The sequence below is a fragment of the Aureobasidium melanogenum genome (assembly GCF_000721775.1).
Source record: "Aureobasidium melanogenum CBS 110374 unplaced genomic scaffold scaffold_8, whole genome shotgun sequence".
NCBI classification, from domain to species: domain Eukaryota; kingdom Fungi; phylum Ascomycota; class Dothideomycetes; order Dothideales; family Saccotheciaceae; genus Aureobasidium; species Aureobasidium melanogenum.
Window position 1 is genome coordinate 542429 of NW_024470060.1, and position 18757 is coordinate 561185.

The 18757-nt window shown below is 50.5% G+C and overlaps 6 protein-coding genes across 6 annotated transcripts; 3 read left to right on the forward strand and 3 right to left on the reverse strand.

The window, feature by feature from the left end:
- Positions 1–2316: 2316 nt before the first annotated feature.
- Positions 2317–3642, reverse strand: M437DRAFT_47235 (mitochondrial carrier protein; the record flags this gene model as incomplete). The annotated part of the gene is made up of 3 exons (XM_041021415.1): positions 2317–3083; positions 3139–3436; positions 3487–3642. 3 exons carry the CDS (start codon positions 3640–3642, stop codon positions 2317–2319), a joined length of 1221 nt encoding a protein of 406 aa, XP_040880570.1.
- A 597-nt stretch (positions 3643–4239) lies between these two features.
- Positions 4240–5423, forward strand: M437DRAFT_74797 (uncharacterized protein; the record flags this gene model as incomplete). The annotated part of the gene is made up of 3 exons (XM_041026305.1): positions 4240–4310; positions 4360–4578; positions 4634–5423. 3 exons carry the CDS (start codon positions 4240–4242, stop codon positions 5421–5423), a joined length of 1080 nt encoding a protein of 359 aa, XP_040880571.1.
- Positions 5424–5945: 522 nt separating this feature from the next.
- On the forward strand, positions 5946–8780 carry M437DRAFT_83926 (TPR-like protein; the record flags this gene model as incomplete). Its single annotated transcript, XM_041028014.1, has 1 exon — positions 5946–8780. One exon carries the CDS (start codon positions 5946–5948, stop codon positions 8778–8780), a length of 2835 nt encoding a protein of 944 aa, XP_040880572.1.
- A 115-nt stretch (positions 8781–8895) lies between these two features.
- On the reverse strand, positions 8896–9549 carry M437DRAFT_65508 (uncharacterized protein; the record flags this gene model as incomplete). Its single annotated transcript, XM_041024592.1, has 1 exon — positions 8896–9549. One exon carries the CDS (start codon positions 9547–9549, stop codon positions 8896–8898), a length of 654 nt encoding a protein of 217 aa, XP_040880573.1.
- A 581-nt stretch (positions 9550–10130) lies between these two features.
- On the reverse strand, positions 10131–12596 carry M437DRAFT_65509 (barren; the record flags this gene model as incomplete). Its single annotated transcript, XM_041024593.1, has 2 exons — positions 10131–10394; positions 10446–12596. 2 exons carry the CDS (start codon positions 12594–12596, stop codon positions 10131–10133), a joined length of 2415 nt encoding a protein of 804 aa, XP_040880574.1.
- A 746-nt stretch (positions 12597–13342) lies between these two features.
- M437DRAFT_47038 (uncharacterized protein) lies at positions 13343–16282 on the forward strand (the record flags this gene model as incomplete). The annotated part of the gene is made up of 1 exon (XM_041021373.1): positions 13343–16282. A coding segment is annotated over one exon (2940 nt), but the record flags the coding sequence as incomplete, so codon positions are not given.
- Positions 16283–18757: the final 2475 nt, after the last annotated feature.

Consider the following 18757-nt stretch of genomic DNA (forward strand, 5'->3'; position numbering starts at 1 on the left):
GACGCGTCGAGACCTGTAAGTGTGTGTTGGCGATCACCTTAGGTAGGGTCCGATCAGGTACAAAGAAAGTGGCGTGTCTGGATGCTGGGATATCCCCCACACAAAGTGTCAGATGTAAGAATAGGTAACCAGGGAAGACCGTGAGGGAGAAGGGCAAGAGGGCACACGACGGAGGGAGAGGTAGTTAAATAGTGGTTGGGGTAGAAGATGACTAGACCCGGCAGATCTCCAAGCAAAGCGTTGTGCCTACGTAAAATTTTGCTCAAGTCGTTTAGTCGTTGGTGGAGGAGAAGTGGACGATGCACCAGACGCTACGGCCTTACAACGGAGCCTTTCCCCACGGTGTTAGGTAAAAAGAATCATACTCTTGGTGCTCCTGGTTGAGCACGTATGCGTTTAGGTTTCAAGCAACGCATCGGACTGGCTGAATTGACTCGCAAGGTGGTTTGCATCAAGTAATAGAAATCCTTCCACTCGCACGCAACGTGGCCCCCAGCTTTTTTGGCATGGAGATGCATGTGGAGGCCCCAGATGTGATCAATTTTGGTCTGTTCGAGAACTGCTTGATCGTAGGACATCTCGATAGCATCTTGTTGCATCTGTAAGCAATTTTTTTTTTGCTCAAGAGGTGTCGTCAGAAGTAGCGCTACGTGGGTGGAGCCCAGTTTTGAGTCAAACGACGCCCCCAAGCCTCCGCCAGACTTTGGTGCCTGACAGCCACTGGGGAACCTGCAACCTACTCCTATCAGATAGCTAGAAATATGAATGTGTAAAAGGTTAAGGCTCGGTTCGGGCTCTGGGACATCCGTCGTACGACTCGGTATCAGCTTCCTTGCTGATCTTTGCCATTAGCGATGTCGGCAGGGTACGCTGGACAAAGCAAAACTTCAGACGGTTACCCACGGTTCTACTCGGCTTATTATGCTTTTATCAACGACACACCGTACATTTTGTACACAAACAGGTGTGTTTTATGCCCTCTTGTTTTGAGTTGCGGCGTTTGATGTTCAAAGACTCTCCACGAACTGAATTTTGTGCTTTCATCCATGTAAAAGAACGACCACAACAGCTCGTGATTGCGAGCATCTCATCAAGACAAACAAAACTCGACGGCAAAATTTGCCAAGGCAAGCTTGTGTGGACTCTGCTCTGCGGCTTCGGGTTTCTGACACTGCCAGAGCGTTCCAGTCTCATCTCGACCTCGCACGGTCAAGCAATGCCGCCGCGCCGGAAGGCCCCTTGCTTTCTCACCAAAATTTATGCCAAGCGCTTGTCTGGAAAAGGATTGATCAATTCTGCTCTGTGGAGTATTCGCTGCCGACCGTCTATCCGCGAATGACGTGGGCTCTACCTATCGCCGCCGTAGATCTTGAGATGTGAACTGACAGGGGTTCGTTGATCCTGCAGCGATCACAATACCGGTAATACCATGCTATCGCTTTCTGATACATGTCGCAGATGCAGAAGATAACAAGCGATAAGTGTAGCATCATCTATGAAGACGACTTCAGGAATGGATTATGACAAACCCTCTGACAACGACGTGTTAATTGCAAAATCCCTGCCTCCCCGTGTACTTAAGTATATAACGCGTATAGCTACAGCAATGCACAATAGTGATAGGAAACAAGATGGTATCCACTGAGAGGCGACAAATTGTCAACTCTCGGTGGACATGCCTCTAATCTACAGAAGAATTATGCCTTTCTATAGTCTACATTTTGCTGTTAGCTGTAGTTGGAGTACAATGGTAGTTACAGACTTTAGTACACGGGGAGGTGGTATCAACGCCTATTGCCACATGCAGCTATAAAAAGACATGATATAGACAAGAGCCGGAGTATCGTCCGCTGACAGCTATCGTCCCTCGGTCTGGACCACACTCTCTGAACATGTTCTGAGCATGAAAACTATTATGCTTTTACAGCTTACAACATCACTGATGCAACTGCGCAAGAAGGGACAGGGTACTTGACAGTGCCCTTGGATCATTGAACTTGGATTAGATATGTTGCCGACGGTCTCGACTGGCTGTTCGTCCCCTAATGAGTGAACTGATTCAGAAGTCGTTGCTGCCCGTGCGTGTGTGGGCAAGAAAAGGAGAAGTGCAGTCAAGATTGAGTAGGTGTTGGTTCTGATATACAAAAAGTCTACGGTTATGAACCGAGTACTCTGCTAGCGCGAAAATACAAACGTCCAGATCTTAAACGCCGGCTCCAATATGCGTCTATCATGGTTTGGGTCTGCAAATGAAACGCCCCTAAAATGCCGCCATTCCACAAAACCGTTCTTACAAGTACATGTTTACAAGCTCTTTTATGACAGCGCCAACTCATCGTCGTCTGAAGCAACGAGCGGATGTAACTCGAAATATTTGAGGAGCTGCTGGTACATGACAAGCATGGTCCCGCTTTGTACACTCGTCCATACGAAACGTGGGCCTACGCCTCGGAAAAGACCAGCAAAACCCTCATGCTTGTAAATCACCTTCAGGCCTGCGATGACATTATCGGTCTCGAGAGCGACCGCTCCGTGGTTCTTCAAAGCGGTCGATGGCCCTCCGGTCGATATAGGTCTTTTTGCGTCGTGTATCGAAGGTGCTTGCCTTGTAGGCCTATGCGTTGTGCTCGCGGGACTGACTGCCGGGCCAGTCTTTGAGGCTTGTGAAGCAGCAGCGTGTGCAAACTCGGGGTCCAGTTGAGTTTGAATACGTGTTTTGACCACATCGAGTGGACATGTAATGACGCCAGCCATTCCTCCGGCGCTTGCACCAGTGAATATCTCCAATCCAAGACCAATGTCCTTACTTCCCATCCAAGCTTTTGCTATCTTTTGTTCTTGTTCGTAGAAGGCGAATTGCAAAGCGGAAAAAGGCAGGTCGCGTGCCAGTGTGGCAGAGTATCCAGAGAACATCTCCCTCCATCCTTCGACACGAATGATCGTTCTAAAAGCATCCCATGTGCCATGGTAATTGTAGCCACTGTAGAAGTAGGGGTTGTTGTGCCGGCCCTGCAATTGCAGCCGTGTCTTGAGGACCTCAGAAGGGACATACCAGGGAGAGGCTGCCAGATCGGCAAAGAAACCTAATGGTCTGGTGAGCATTGAGAACAGGACATATGTAAGGTGAGGATATCTTACCAGAGGTGAAATATGCGACGGAGGGAGTAACGCCGTAATCAATCATGGCACGCTTGGAATACTCGTAGGCAGCGAAGAAAGTCATGGTACCGGTAAAGGATCCAAGGAAAGCAGGTGTGACACCTCCATACAGTCCTCGTACCAAACCCTCCTGGCGCCAGATAGTGCGGTAGGTCGAGCCCATGGATGTGTATTTTGGTGGCATGTGAGGGTCGCCTTGTTGCCTTGTCTTGACTGTGTCGAGCGAATGCATGAGCATATCACCCATCAAACCACCAAGACCTCCTGCAAGCATTGCCTAAACTCAGTTAACCTTGGTCCCGCTGCTGTGTCGTCGTCCAGACTAACATGAACGTATGGCGGCCGGTCTTCTTCTTCCTCCATATTTAACACCTGCTGCACTCTTTTTTCTTGATGGTCCTGTTGTGCCGCCGTCTCTGTCGAAGCATGATGTGAAATGGTGTCGGACGGGAACAAGTATTCAGCCACGCGGGCTAATACCATGGGTGCCTTCGAATGCGCCTCGGATGCGCTTTTGCAACGTCGATGAGTAGATTGATAGGAGCGAGCGTGAGTATGTTTCGGCGTCAAAGCAGAGGGTATGTCACAAGGTGGTTTAGTGCCAAAATGTCTCGATGTCTTTCGCTCGCTGGCTCACTCTCACAACTTTTGACTCTTTGCACTCGGGACGTCATGATGCTTGCTTGGCAGTGCTCTTCCGCTCCCGAACACCGCCTCCGCCGCCTACCCTGTCTTGACCACAACAACTAATCTGAGACAACTATTCTCGGCTGATATCTTTGTATCTCGACATTCAAGAGCATTTTGATGAGTTCTTCAGATCAGTCAGTGTACTTGTTCTGCTTCTGTAGCACTTGAATCTATGGCTAATCACATGGCCAGATTGCTCTGTTAGTTAGTACCGCCAAGAAACACGCACGCTTGTTGGTCGTGTTGACTTGCTGCCATCTAAAACGCGTCTGCACGCCTGTGATTCTTCCTTCCATCAGATTATTCACCACATACACCTTAAAACACCTTCATCTCACGAGATATCTGATCGCCTTATTAACGCGACTCTGCTCATCATATTTTCGCATCATGCCTACCTGGTTGAACCTGCACCGCAAAGCTGAACTTGCCGAGCTTGCTGGTCAAGTTGGCATCGACGAGTATGCATACAAAACGCGTCATTTTTCATCACCTTTCTGATCCTTGTAGCGTTTCCGATCTTCGCAAAGATCAAATTGTTGCACTTCTCGAAGAGCAACTCACAATCAACGCGTCAACATACTCTGAGTATCCTTCTTTCGAGGGCTATTATGCTCGCAAGGGCTCTCCCACAAAGCGCGAGTCGGGCTCGACTCCTGCTGCCGAACCAGAAGTGACCAGATCTGTGACGCGGAAACGCGCTCCACGTATCAAGGGCGAGTCTGACGTGTAAGCCAACTCCTATCGCGTGTACACCGTCTTCCTTCTCATAACCATATGGCAGTGAACCCATTTCGTCACCTACTGCAGCCACTGGAAAGCGTACTGCCCGCGCCGCGGTTGTAGTAACTCCGGCCAGAGTCGAGGCACCTAGAGTCGAGGAGCCTGTGGCTGAGGAACCACGTGTCGAGGATTCTATGCTCCTCAGCCCACCACGCATGGCACTTCCTCCTTCGCCTGCCGTTGTGACTGATGCCATTGAGGAGCAGACTGCCCGTATTTCTGAGGGCATGAACAAGCTCTGGACATCGTCACACATCATGGATGTGCTTTACCAGGCTCGTCTCGATCTTTCTTCTGTCACCGGCGTTCACTTCACAATGCTCCTTCTTGAATCCGCGGCACTTCATTACGAGACTGTTCCATGGAAGTTTGCATTCGACTTCCCGAGTTTGTTCGGATTCCCCAGCTTCGCGGTGTTCCTGCCTGACGTGTTTGTATTCCTCACTCATCACTACTGGGCACCTGCTTTGCTTTGGGCTACCATGAACTTCTGGATTCCTCTTGCCACTGGCTGGTTGTTCAACTTGTCGCTCAAGCTTAAGAAGAAGGACGGTTTCGAAGACTACAGACCCGTCTATCGCATCGATCCTTTAATGTTCAGTATCGCTAAAGCGCTGATGTCTTGGATGGTCTATGCTCAAGGTAACACACTATTTGGATCGTTCGCCGAACAGACCGTCAAGACGGTCGAGAATGCTATGCCCTACGGCTACAGCGGTGCCATGATTGCAGCATACATTGGTATTGTTACAAGTATCTGGGATGGCATCCAGAACAAGAAGAGAGCTTAAGCCGCGATCACCTTGGACCCATCACTAGCTAGATTGTGTATTTCGACTTTCCGCTGTACGCCACCTTGAAATGCGAATATGGGTCGGGAGCTCAATTTTATAGGCTTAGAGAATTGGGCGTGTTACATGTGGATTTGCTGAATATTGTTCGATCAAAGAGTCTCGTGGCGTTACTTCAGGGACGGTGGTTCAGGGCATAGGTTGGACATCTGTTGAACTGCATATTTTGCCGGTCACAAGTCTTCAAGTTAGTTAGTTATTGTTAGAAACATGATCAAATTGACGCAAAACAAACACATTAAAGCCTTGTTGAAACTCGACTATCTCTGGATGGAACTTGACGATTTTGCTTCAGAAAAACAAAAAAGAAAAGAAAAGAAAAACACCTCTGCGGCTTCCATTGCCAAGCCTCCAAAACTTCGACAGACTTCGATCTCACAGCGCTTTCGATTCAGGGTCCAGAGAAATATTATTGCTGACCATCTGCACTTTTCTTCAAAACACCACACGTCGGTCGCAAACATGGCCGACGCTTTGCAAACTCTTTTCCGCAGTTCTCTGCCCGAAGAGATCTCAGGACTACTGGCTGAACGCCTCTCAGAACTGGAATCCGGAGATTTTTTCGCCCTCCTACAAACAAAAGATGCACAGGAACTTCTCGGACATAGTCCAAACTCGGAACTGGATGAAGTCAAGCTGGAAAACTGCGCGACATGGAACGAATATATCTCAATTCGTTTGAGCAAGATTCTCGCCAAGGATGATGAGAACGCAAAGTACAAGCAGAGTCTCTTCTTTATCATTGGATATGCCGCTTTGCTTGCCTTCCTACAGTCTAATGCTACTGGCCCTCCGCTCCCCTTCACTCCTTCAAAGACCGTCTTACCGCAAGATGTGGCTGAGGACAAGCAGCAAGTTACCGCTCTGCGCCGCCAACTGATTGCAGGCCTCGCAATCGATGGTATTGCAGCATACAGATTGACGCCCAACATTGAACTTCTCTGCCTGGCAAATGTCATCATCAGCAATCCTGATATTCTTGAGAACATTTCGGTCTCGCGATGGGCTAGATTGAGAGTAACCTTCATGCATCAAAGATTATTATCGGAAGAATGCGGAACGTTACAGGACAAGATCTTTGCAGATGTCGATGCAGTTCAAGAGCAATTCTTCGACGTCTCGCCGAAGGGCAAGTCGAGAGCCAGCAGCGATAATGCAAAGGTTGAGTTCTTGCTCGAACGCGCTAGTATCGAGACTTTCTACGGCCTGGACAAGAAAGCTAGGATTGATCTGGACGAAGCGGCAGCTGAACAAGGCTTCCAATTTGCTCTGACTGGTATCTTGGGAAGGAGAACCAAGTTCCAGCAGCATGATGTTAGTCAGCTGGTCGTGCTTGCTAAAAGTGGAGGAAACGCCAACGACGTAAAGGCGACGGAGATTCAGCAAGCAGAAGGCGCGACCAGCGGTCCTAAGCATGTTGATCTCAACGATGACACACTCTTGGAGAACATCTCCTTCACGGCGAAACCCACACTCAACCTGGACGTACAAACCAAGGAAGATCTACCTCCCGTGTTGGCTGAATTGGACCCTTCAAATCAACCCAAGCTGTTGCCAATGGACTCAATCATTTTGCTCGCTCTTGCATCCTCTATCACAAACACATCTCCTGCCAATGGTCTTACAAGAGAAGAGACTCTTCCATATGCTACCCGTGTGCTGGAAGGCGGTAGCTCGAACTGGCAGGTCTACACTCAGGGGTTGCTTGTTCGCAGCAGAATGGAGGGCTACAGATCTAGAACCATCGAACGTGGTCTCTTACAACTGCAGGCAGTTGTCGATCAAGTCATTGCCGACACAACAGAGACCCCCGCAGATGGCAATGCAGATGTGACAGCCACTAGCTTTTTGCGCAAGGGTGAGAGCGAGGACTCTGCTCCGGCTTCCGAAAGACTGCGTTACATCTTCCAGATTGCTGCGCCTACGCGATGGGAGCTGGAGGGAGAGCTTGCTCAAAGATGGGTCACCTTGGGAGGTTTGCGCTCGGCACTTGACATTTACATGCGCTTGGAGTTGTGGGCCGAAGCTGCTTTGTGCTACGCCGCTACAGAGAAGGAGGAGACGGCGAAGAAGTTGGTGCGTCGCCAGCTGTTCCATGCCACCAACAATGGTGATGAAGAAAATGCCGGCGACGATGAGACCTGGGAAGGTCCTGAGAGACAGCCTCCGCCGGCTGATGCTGCACGTCTGTACTGCATTCTTGGTGACCTTGACCAAGATGCTTCTATGTACGAAAAGGCGTGGGAAGTCTCAGGCCAGCGCTACGCTCGTGCCCAGCGCTCGTTGGGTCGCATGTACATTGGTCAACGTGACATGATCAAGGCTGCTGATGCATACGCGAAAAGTCTGAAAGCCAACCAGCTCAACCATGCTTCGTGGTTCGCTTTGGGCTGCTGTCTTTTGGAGCTCGCACAATTTGAGAAGGCCGCTGAAGCGTTCTCCCGCACTGTCCAGCTCGAAGAGACAGACGCAGAAGCTTGGAGCAATTTGGCTGCTGCCCTGCTCAAGAACCAGGTGCCCACCGCCAACGATGAGCCCGCCGCGCCTGCGGTCGAGCTTGCCGAAGACGAGGACGAGTCCATGGCTGCTCAACCCAAGAAGGTCGATCGTCAACAAAACAAGAAAGACGCCCTGCGTGCTCTCAAGCGTGCTGCAACACTCAAACATGACAGCCACCGTATCTGGGAGAACCTTCTTATCGTTGCTGCCTCTCTTTCGCCTCCAGACTACGACACCGTATTGACAGCTCAACGTCACATCATCGACCTACGCTCCAAGACTAATGGCGAATCCTGCATTGATGTAGAGATCATGGAACACATGATTCGTCACGTCATTGCTTTGAACGATGAATATGACCCTACAAAGCCTGGTTTCGAGCGTCTGCTGGTTGAAATGTTCGACAAGAAAGTTGTACCTCTTATCACCTCCTCTCGCGAGTTGTGGCAGTTGTACGCCAAGCTCTGTCTTTGGCGCAAGAAGCCAGCTACCGCATTGGATGCCAACGAAAAAGCATGGAGAGCAGTGACCAGTCAGCCTGGGTGGGAGACGGAGAGTGAAGCCCGCTGGAACGTTATCGTCGATGCAACGATTGAACTGTGTGATGCATACGAGAGTCTTGGTCAGATGGAAAAGACAGAAGGTATGGCTGCTGGAAGTGGTGCATTGGTTGCCAAAGATTGGAAGTTCAAGGCCAGAAGTGCTATCAGATCCATCATGGGTAAAGGTAAGGATTGTTGGGAAGATACAGATGGCTGGGAGAGACTGAAGGAGGCACTCGATGGCTTGCGTGGTTAAAAAGTAACCATAGATAAAAAATGTCAATGACTTTCTTTGAGGCTTTTTCTCGAGCACCTGAACTTCAATCGCAATATTGAGCAAGCGTCTGAATGAATCATCGTTCCTCCCCGAATCACATTGCCCATTCCTCATCTTCACTGTGCTCATAGGCATCATCATCATCGTCACTGTCCTCCCCATCAGAAGCAAATCCATACTCATCCTCCCACCTCTCCACCTCCACAAAACTCGACTGAGGCTTAACCAACTCGTACCCCTCCATTTGGCCTCTGTTTCCACGTTCCTTGATCTTAGCAACCAACTCAGCAAACCCATCACGTACTTCCCTGACTCCTTCCCATTTGCCTGCGTAAGTGACGATGGAAGGTGAGATCTTGTCGCCGTAGTCACAAACCAAATGTCTGACTTCGAAACTCTTTACTTCGAGGGTGTGGTGAAGCAAATCAACGATCTTCTTCAGGAAAGCACAGGGTTCACCGACTTCGTCGTGGGTAGAGAGGAAGTGCATGGAGGTGTTGATGAGGTTGATTTTCTTGAGTCGTTCGGTTTGAGTGCTGAGGAATTCGTCGAGGTGAATGGTGTCGATGGCGATGTTTTCGAGGCGGATCTCGCTGAACTGCTTGTTTTTGTGGGTGATGAGGGTCTCGTTGGTGGACGAGGTTGATAAGGGTGTGCAGTAGAGACGCATTGAGGGGTGGCCACTGGTGTCGAGCTCTTCGAACACCTGAATTGAGAACGAGTTTGCCGAGGGTGTTGTCGATGACATCTTTGGTTTGTTGATGAGGACGAGGTTCGGAAATGGAAGGAGAGACGCTTTATATCTGCTGTCAGGAGCCAAGCGATAGCGTTTTGGTTTCAAGTGAAAGGTAACTCAGGAGCCTTCACTTTTTCCTCTTGTAGTAAGACCTACAATAGTGCTGCAGAGATGCACGATCTATAGTGAGAACCGAAGCGCGTCCAGTGAGAACCTGTCGAAAAGATCATCTCGTGGACAACCACCAAGTCTTGATACTATTCTGCATTTTGATAGTACTCTCTGAGGAGTGAAATGCCCTCTGGGAGACATGTGGCTGGTACTGTGTCTGGGACCTGATGACTTTGGATTACGGCACTTGCTCATCTCTCCTCTGGACAATCGCATAGAGTCAGATCATACTGTGCTTTTCGAGAACATTGTGACATACCACATTCTAAACATGGGAACACGAACCGGATTGCTGCATTGACAGACCTTATCCAATGCAAATAACAATATCGATATGGAAAGAGAAGAAAAAATCATCATCGTCTATACAACCAACCCTATATCAATCCGAGCCCATCCTTATAACCAATCCCCATTCATTTCTAAACATTATCCGCAGCATTGAAACTAACATCTTTTCTGCATATCAGCTCTTCAAAGCCAGCCTGGTTTTCAATGACCAAGCCTTTTTCGTTGGCAAGATGCAAGAGACAGATGAAGCCGAAACTTGTGCTGATGTCTGATAACTGTTGCTGAGGATACACGTGCCGAAGGTTGTTCATCACGTCTGTGAATTTAAACGTGCCTTCTTCTGATATATCGACGGTCGGCGGCGGGGCTTTTGACGGTGTTTGTGTTGGCTCGACCTGTGGAAATGTCAGAGATTTGTGACGGGAAAGAGTGATGATGGAACCTACCTCGAATCCAATGCCTCGCCACATCTCCTCCTTCAACCGCCGTACGTCGACCTTCTTCGCTACACGTGCGTATTGTACATATTCTGGTCGCATGCGTCTACTTTGTGTGATAAGATTCGATCCAAACGCGGTCTCTTGGCTGCTGGGCGGTAGACTGTTAGGTTCCCCTGGTTGTGCAGCATCAAAGGCATCTGCAGGTGGTAACATCTCTTGTGCATCTGCAAAGTCGTCATCGTCATCTGCAGCTCCTGCTGCAACACCCAAACCATCGTCTTGGAAGAAGTTGGCATCGTAATCACCTCGTGCACCTTCGTCGATGGGTTGCGGTTCAGCTAGGCCTTGCGCGTTTGCCCAATATGCTTCATCCACATCGCCATGTTGGAACTGTTCGGCGGTACCACGGGCTTGTTGTGTTGATTTTCGTGATCCCATACGAGCCTTGGGCTTGAGGAAAAGTCGTAGCAAATCGCGCGAGCTGAAGTGCTTGTCGTCGGGTAGCAGATTACGTGTCTTGCTCTTCCAGTCCTTCTTTGGCAGACTGATAGTCGCGTTCGATGGTGCTGAAGTGTAGAGCAAGTCGGCTAGTTGTTGATTCATGGGGCTCATGAAATCAATCTCGAATGGCTCTTTCTCCTTCTTCTTTGTTGTTGCGGGTGTTGCTTTTGCTGCGTCTTTGATCTTCCTGATCTTCCAGTGCTCTGGACCGGCCCAGTTCTTCTGTAGTGCTTGGTCGAAGTAGCTCAAGATGTTCTCATGCTCGTCACCGCGATGCGCAAGAGTGACACCAAATTGATTGCCATTCGAATCGAAACCGCCCACCTCGCCGCCTTCTGCATCGACACCCACGCCAGCATCAACATCAGCGCCTTCATCGTGAGGTCGAAGTTGAGGCTCAACGTGTGCTTCCTTGGCCCATGCCTCACCACCTTCGCCGAAACCAGCATCAGCAGGAATATCAAAGCCACCAAATGCACCGTCATCGTCGTCGAAACCCACAGCATCATCATCACCTAAGACAATGCCGGAACGAGCGTCATCGTTGTCCTCCTCTTCTTTTTGCGCGCGCCAATCTTCTGGAGCCTTGAGGAAAGGTAGATCCATGGAGGCACTGCCACCGCCAAGCTCGAAGGTCTTGAGCGATGGGCAAATATCTTGGGTGTCAAGCTTTGAGAGATCTGGGAAAAATCGCGCGGCCAGTCCAGAGATATCGATAGGTGCTGGAGGAGCAGCCTTGAGTTCTTCCTCATCTGGCTTCTCTTCCTCGCCTGCAACCATGCTGTCTCGTCGAGACTCATCGTCGTCCTGGGCGTCGTCGCTGCTGTCGAAAACGATTCTTCCAGTGTTGTCGATTGAGAGGTGATTCAGCAACAGGCCCTTTGCGCCTCCCTCGTCGAAATCTGCCGAGGCTTTCTTGAATAGAGGGTCTACTGAGAATTCGAGCTCCATCTTCTTGAGTTGTAGTTGGGCGAAGGAGGTTGCCAGAGTTGCTTCGGAGCGGTGTGCCTTCTTCTTTGTCTTCTTCTTGGTGCCGTCTTCACCCTCCTCATCTTCGCCGTCCTCATTCTCTTGATCATCTTCTTCTCCACGCTTTTTCTTGTTGCCGCTATCAGCGAGACCGCTCAGCAGCTTTCCAGTTTCGGTTGCGACACTGTCGACTCTGCTAGTGTAGATTTTCACACAGCCATCCAGAGTGCAACTGGCTTTCTGGAAGTTGACACCATCACCTTCTCTTAGCAGAGACATGTCGTGGAAGTAGTCGATCAGAGCAAAATTCCAAGAGTTTGTGGCATTAATTTTGTTGTCGGTTGCCATCTTCATCCATTCTTCAAAGTTGGCCAGAAGAGGGACACGCTTCATAGGCGTGACAGCAGTTCCTCCGACGTGGAAGCCTTCGTCTTGACTTCCACTTCCGCTAGGAGTTTGAGGACCTTCGGCGAGTTCAGCACCGAGGGACTTTCGTTTGCGAGCAGGGGACGCGGCAGCCTTGAGGGAATTCATGTGCATTTCGTGGAAGGCCTGGCGAGACTGCAGACGCTTTGCCTTTTCTTCGCGATCATCGTTGAGTGGGATCTTGATGCCAGCAGGTTTGTGAGGAGTCGCGGCTACGGGAGCATTGGCGGCGGCGGCGCCGCTCGCGCGCACTCGAGGCATGTTGGAGAGGTCAAGAGCGACGGGAGATGCGACGTGTACGGTGAGATAATCTGTTGGTGATTGTCGTACTTCCTGTCGCGAAATGCACAAGCAACTGGTCGGCGGTCGCAAGGTCCGTGTGGTGCAAACAAACAAGCAGTTTGCAATGGCGGGGAGTGGCTTGCCGAAGGTGTGGCTCACTCAGCCCTGGTCAGCCACAGACCGATCGCTGCACCGCCACTGATTGATTACCATCCGTCGTCATTGCCAGAGCCGCGTCTTGGATGCTTCTTGCCGACCGACTGTGCCCAGTTCCACCCATAGCCCTCGATTTTATAGTCTCTGCATCTTGGTGCCGCCCCGTTCTAGCATCAATCATGCTACCTTGACCCTCGACCTCTCAAACTGATTATCCTTCCACCTCGCGACTCCTCATCCTCGGCATGCGACACGCTCGCAATGACCTCCCTCCACCATCTCTACCCAAAATACCGAGCCCACGCCTCGTCCCGCCTGCATAGACGTCGTTACTCGCCGCAATCTTTCGTCTACACTGTCTTGTTGTTCTCTCTGCTCGGTCTTGCTGGCTACCTCTATCGCTCGGATCTCGACATCCAACACTCACCGCAATCATACTCAACTTTACACCGCCGAGATGTTAGCAGTTTCGCGTCTAGCGATGAGGAGGTCTGTAGCTATCATTCGAAGATCATGACGCTTGTCTCTGACTCCCCTCGCAGTGTCGTCTTGTCCACAAAGCCACCGATCAATGCCACTACATAACCAAACACTGTCCCGCCGAAGACCCAGGCTTCTACTCGTATCTTTCGCTCTTCTATTGCTCTATGCCGCATGCCAAGCCAATCGCCTTCCTTATCTTGGTCTCTTGGCTTGGTCTCCTCTTTAGTACCATCGGTATAGCCGCTAGCGACTTCTTCTGCATCAATCTGAGCACAATCGCTACAATCCTGGGAATGAGCGAAAGCATGGCTGGTGTCACTTTTCTGGCCTTTGGAAACGGCAGTCCCGACGTCTTCTCCACCTTTGCCGCCTTCAGTACAAACAGCAGTAGTCTAGCTATTGGTGAATTGTTCGGTGCTGCTGGCTTTATCACTGCCGTTGTTGCCGGTTCCATGGCCCTCGTCAGGCCTTTTAGGGTGGCCAAGAAAGCCTTTATCAGAGATGTCGGCTTCTTCACCGTTGCTGCCGCCTTTAGTCTGTCATTCCTGTGGGACGGAAAATTGCATCTGTGGGAGTGCATCATTATGGTCGTCTTCTACCTCTTTTACGTGGCCTTTGTCGTTGTTTGGCATTGGTGGATGGGTGTCAGAAGACGTCGACGCGAAAGGAACGCCGCTGTAAGGGGCCATTTCCTCGTTCCTGGAAGTGAAGAGGTTGATGCCGAAGAGAACTACCATGATGCCGATGATGAGGAAACCACCACTCGTCCCTCGTTCTCGCGTGGACCTTCGGCCGACGACTTTTCCATTCTTGAAAGAGGAGATACACCTACTATCATCGAACCTTACGAAGATGAAGATGACGACGAGGTCAGAGATCGATGGCTTGGTGAGCTCAAAAGCAACATGCGCCTCACAAGACCCGGTCCGAGCTCACGGCGGAACACTCTTACGCCTATCCGCCCCAGTCTGGTGGGCGCTCTAGAGTTCCAAGCAGTTCTTAAATCGCTGCAGAAAGCCAGGTCCCACCAAACGATCCCTATGCACACACGCCGCTACTCGGATGATCCGACTTATACTACTGCTCAGCAGCAGGAAGAGCTGTCTAGTGAATCTGACCCTGCTTCTAGGCCTCCTTTCCATCCGACGACCGAGAGTACCTCTCCAACCCTCGAACGGCCTGCTCCCGATGTATTCAAGAACAAGTCTGGTCGTACACGTGCTGTTTCTGCCAACGACGCTGCACAATTGCGCATTGATCCTCGCTTTGTCCAAAAGCACACACCTAGAATGCTAGACATTATTGAAGACGAAGACAACGCAAATCCGGCTTCCTTGCGACCAGCATCGTTCCGCAGCATGCCGTCTGGCGGGTCTGTTCGACCACAAACCCCTGAGGTTACCGTTTCCGACTTCGATGATCACCTTGCGAATCCATGGCAAGCGTCCAATGTGGAGGAAAATCTAGCCTCTGGACACTCACGCGATCGTTCCACAAGTTCCATCAGTGTGCCGATCATCGATGTGTCAGAAGACACTATGGTATTACCATCCAAAGTTTCTCGCAACAGTAGCCCAAGTCATTCGCCCCGTACTTTCGGCAAAGATCTCTACAACCTCAAGATACCAGCTAGCAACAATATCTCGCCAAACACTTCAGCGCCCTCATCGCCGTTTCCAGCATACTACGAGCCAAGCTCCGCCAGCAGTAGTCGACCGCCTAGTCTGTATCTTCCTCCCGCAAGCGTGTCTGTTGCATCGTGTCCTTTGACGCACATGGACGACGAGCAAGAGGAGAAACCGTTACGCTGGTGGCCATACAGGATTCTTCCACCCCCTCTCGTACTTCTGTACAGGCTGTTCCCTACAATTGAACACTGGCGAGATAAGAATTGGTGGGAGAGACTGTTGGCTGTCATTGCAGCCCCGAGCATGTTCCTTTTGATCGTGACTCTTCCTGTTGTGGAATCCAATCGGGAGGAGGTAGAGGAAGAGATTGACATCATCGACCCTGTCGGATCGAGGCCACCCAGCATCAATCATCGGGATGGTGAGAGCCCGCTTTCACATCATTCTGACTATGTCCATCCCTCAGCTGGTCCGGGAGCTGGAAGTGCTGCGGTAGCAACCCACATCGAACGAGATTACCTATCGGTTCCTGGCGAGCGAGACCCTCTTGTCTCACCCGCTGCAAGCTCCGCGCTGCTGTCACCAACTACACCCAGTGCCAAGGTACAACCACAATACTGGAACAGATGGCTGACTATCGTTCAGTTGTTCTTGGCTCCTTTGTTGATCGTAGTGGTGATCTACACGCAGTACCTTGACGAGACCGACAGCATAAAGCCATTGGTACGACCTATGCTGATATCTCTACTCGTGTCGGTGGTCCTTCTTATCCCCTTACTCTTGACTACGACACCAACTCACAGACCAAAACCTTACAACACCATACTCTCCATGGCCGGCTTTGTAGTCTCAATAGCCTGGATCTCAACGATTGCGGCACAGGTAGTCGCCGTCTTGAAAGCGCTTGCTGTCATCATGAACATGTCGCATGCAATCATGGGCTTGACTATCTTCGCTGTTGGCAATTCCCTAGGGGATCTTGTTGCGGACATCACCGTGGCAAGACTGGGATACCCAATTATGGCTCTCAGTGCATGCCTCGGTGGTCCTATGCTCAACATTCTTTTGGGCATCGGTCTATCTGGCTCTTGGATTTTGATCCGTGGAGCGGAGCACAGGCACGCGAAGCATCCAGGGAAACCGATCCACTTCCGGACTTATGAGATCCAGGTTGGACAGACGTTGATCGTCAGTGGTGTCACATTGCTTGTTACGTTGATTGGACTCCTCATCGCTGTGCCTCTGAACAAATGGGTTCTGAGCAGAAAGATCGGATGGGTCCTTATTGGTGTATGGTGCGTTAGCACCACAATCAATGTCATCCTGGAAGTTCTTGGAATCGGTGAATCAGGGAGCGAAGAAAAAAGATCCATGACTGTCAGATTTCGGTCCAGGTAAGCATACCGGTGTATAACGCTTCAAGGCATTTTCTCATGACCGCATGCTTTGTTTGATTCTTCTGTTTGTTATCCCACGGTCGAATACATCATTTTTTTTTTCTCTTCTCTGTTGATTGTTCGTACGAGTTGGTGGCGTTTGGAGGCTGGCCTCGACCGGATGTACATAGATTGGTTGATACCCCTTCCACGTTAGGATGCCGCAGTGGCATATCTCATCAGGCACATGACGTATGAAAATATGCGAACCATATTTTACTGTTGTGACTGATCACTATTCGGCATTCAAGGTCTCTTGCCAGTTGCTAGGGTCGAGCAGCAAGCCGCCGCTTTTGGGTGGTACATCTCGTCAAGTATCGACTCGACCGTGTAACAATGGCGGCTTTGGGTGTGTGAAAGTCCATAGTGCAATGCTCATAGCCATGATGCCGCACAATGGTATTCAAGAGCAGAATAGTATCCATCGAGCGATGATATGTCATGGAACTTGGCTGACTACCCAACGCGACTGGTTCCGAGAAATCATCGCGCATGCTTGCAGATCATCATTCATTCGATCGCAATTTTGAATGGAGGTCGGGTTCACAGACTGCACTTGGAAGGAACTCACTGACAACTGTCAAAAAGTCGATCGGAGTACGCTCCCTTCCTAGCCGCCCAACTTTTGACTCATCGATGGCATTACCGTAGCAGTCAGTCGAAAGAGCGATGGCTTTCGGGAGTCCCGTTGTTGGCTTGGGCATGCATGCATGTATTGGGCATCAAGACGCGGAAAGGGCGGAGGAACAGCTCTCAAATCCGGGTTATATCGCCCTCCCACAAAGACAGCGCGCTCTTGCCAGATGCCCAAGAGAACACATGGGCGGCTAGGTTGGGCTCTGAAGGAGGCAAGGAGAGAAAGTTAATAGCAATGCTTTGCCCTGATGGGCATACTGGGATGATTACTGTCCACGTTTCGGTATATAATGCTCCATTGAAGTGTGTGACAACAGGCTACCAAGAATCAGCATCAAACAGCTTTATTTCCACTTCTCTTCATCCCCTTCTCTGACCTAATGTTTCCTTACAGATTTATTCACAGCAAGATTCGCAGACCACGTATTCGAAAGAGACCTTGATTTAAGTACGATAGATCGTCATTGTCTTTGCTACTCACAGGTGCACATTGACAGGGTGGGTGTAGCAGAAGAAGGTTGTTGGCTTGGTAACCGGGTAAAGGTACGTCTCCCGCAGCAAAACGGTCAAGTCACACGCTTCCACCTCCTTGTACAAGGGGTGCTAGATGGACAAGGAGAAAAAGAGCGCTGTGTTCTTTTTCGATCTCACTCTCGTTTTCAGCACGTTTGTAGGATGGCTAATGTCGATGGGGCTTAAGCAGCTATTTCGACCTTGGACCCGATTTCTTCCTCTGGTTAAATAGAGTAGGGCGACGCTACCAAGGCTTCGGCAGACCAATCGACCTTTCCCTTCGGTGCGCTCTTTCGCAAACGCTCAACCAAAGCTGCAAGGCAATTTCTAGACGCGTGGGCGACGCTCAGTGGACGAGGTCGAGCCCGACTGGTTCAAAAAGTCCCTTTGACAATTCATCCCACCTTGCATCCCAATCGTATGCACTGTGACGCCTTCACCGCCAACAATCAAGAGAATACCTGCTCACGAACCAAACTTTTTGATCAAGCCAGATCTTGATACATTCCACATTCTGCCAGCGACAGGGTTGGCAGCGGACACAAAAAGGCAAGACCATTAACCCCGGGCGTGCAAACAGAGGGGTATACAGATAGGAGCGTCGCCGTCCAATAGCAAAGCACCTCCCTGGCTCATCACTGCCCGAGAGCTGATTGTTTACCGACCAAAGAGGCTCGATTTTGCGAAGCTGCTGGACTAACTACCTGCGCATCAATCTTTGGCCAAGTAGATAGCTGGATCATATCTTGGGCGAAGAACGGTGAACTGAACAACCACACTTCTAGCTTCGTCGTGGTACATGTCGTGAGTGCTTGTGGTTCACTCTAGCTTAAATACGCTTACGCTAACCAGATCGTGCAGGAGAGCCTACTCGTCGACGGGCTCTCAGCCTTACTCCCACTACGACGACTACGACACCAGCTACGAGGATTCTGTTAACGATCACCACGACCACCCCGGTGCCTACAGCACCTCGGCCAGCTCAGAGAGCGACATCAGTCCCAACGATTCAGCTTCTATACCAGCTGCCAGAGCTCCCAGTCACTCTGAATACCAATCGCATCCTCACCCGTCATATCCTCCGTCGCACGAACGATCCCGTCAGGAGAGACCTTCACGTAAGGCTCGACACCATCGCCCACCGGCTGAGTACTACTCTCACCCTGAATCCAGCCGACACCGCGCATATCCAGAACACGTTTCGACTCCGAGCGACCCCTCGGAGCTCTCAGCCCGCATGACACATCCTTACGACCACTCGGCCTACTCGGCTCGAACTAGTTACCAC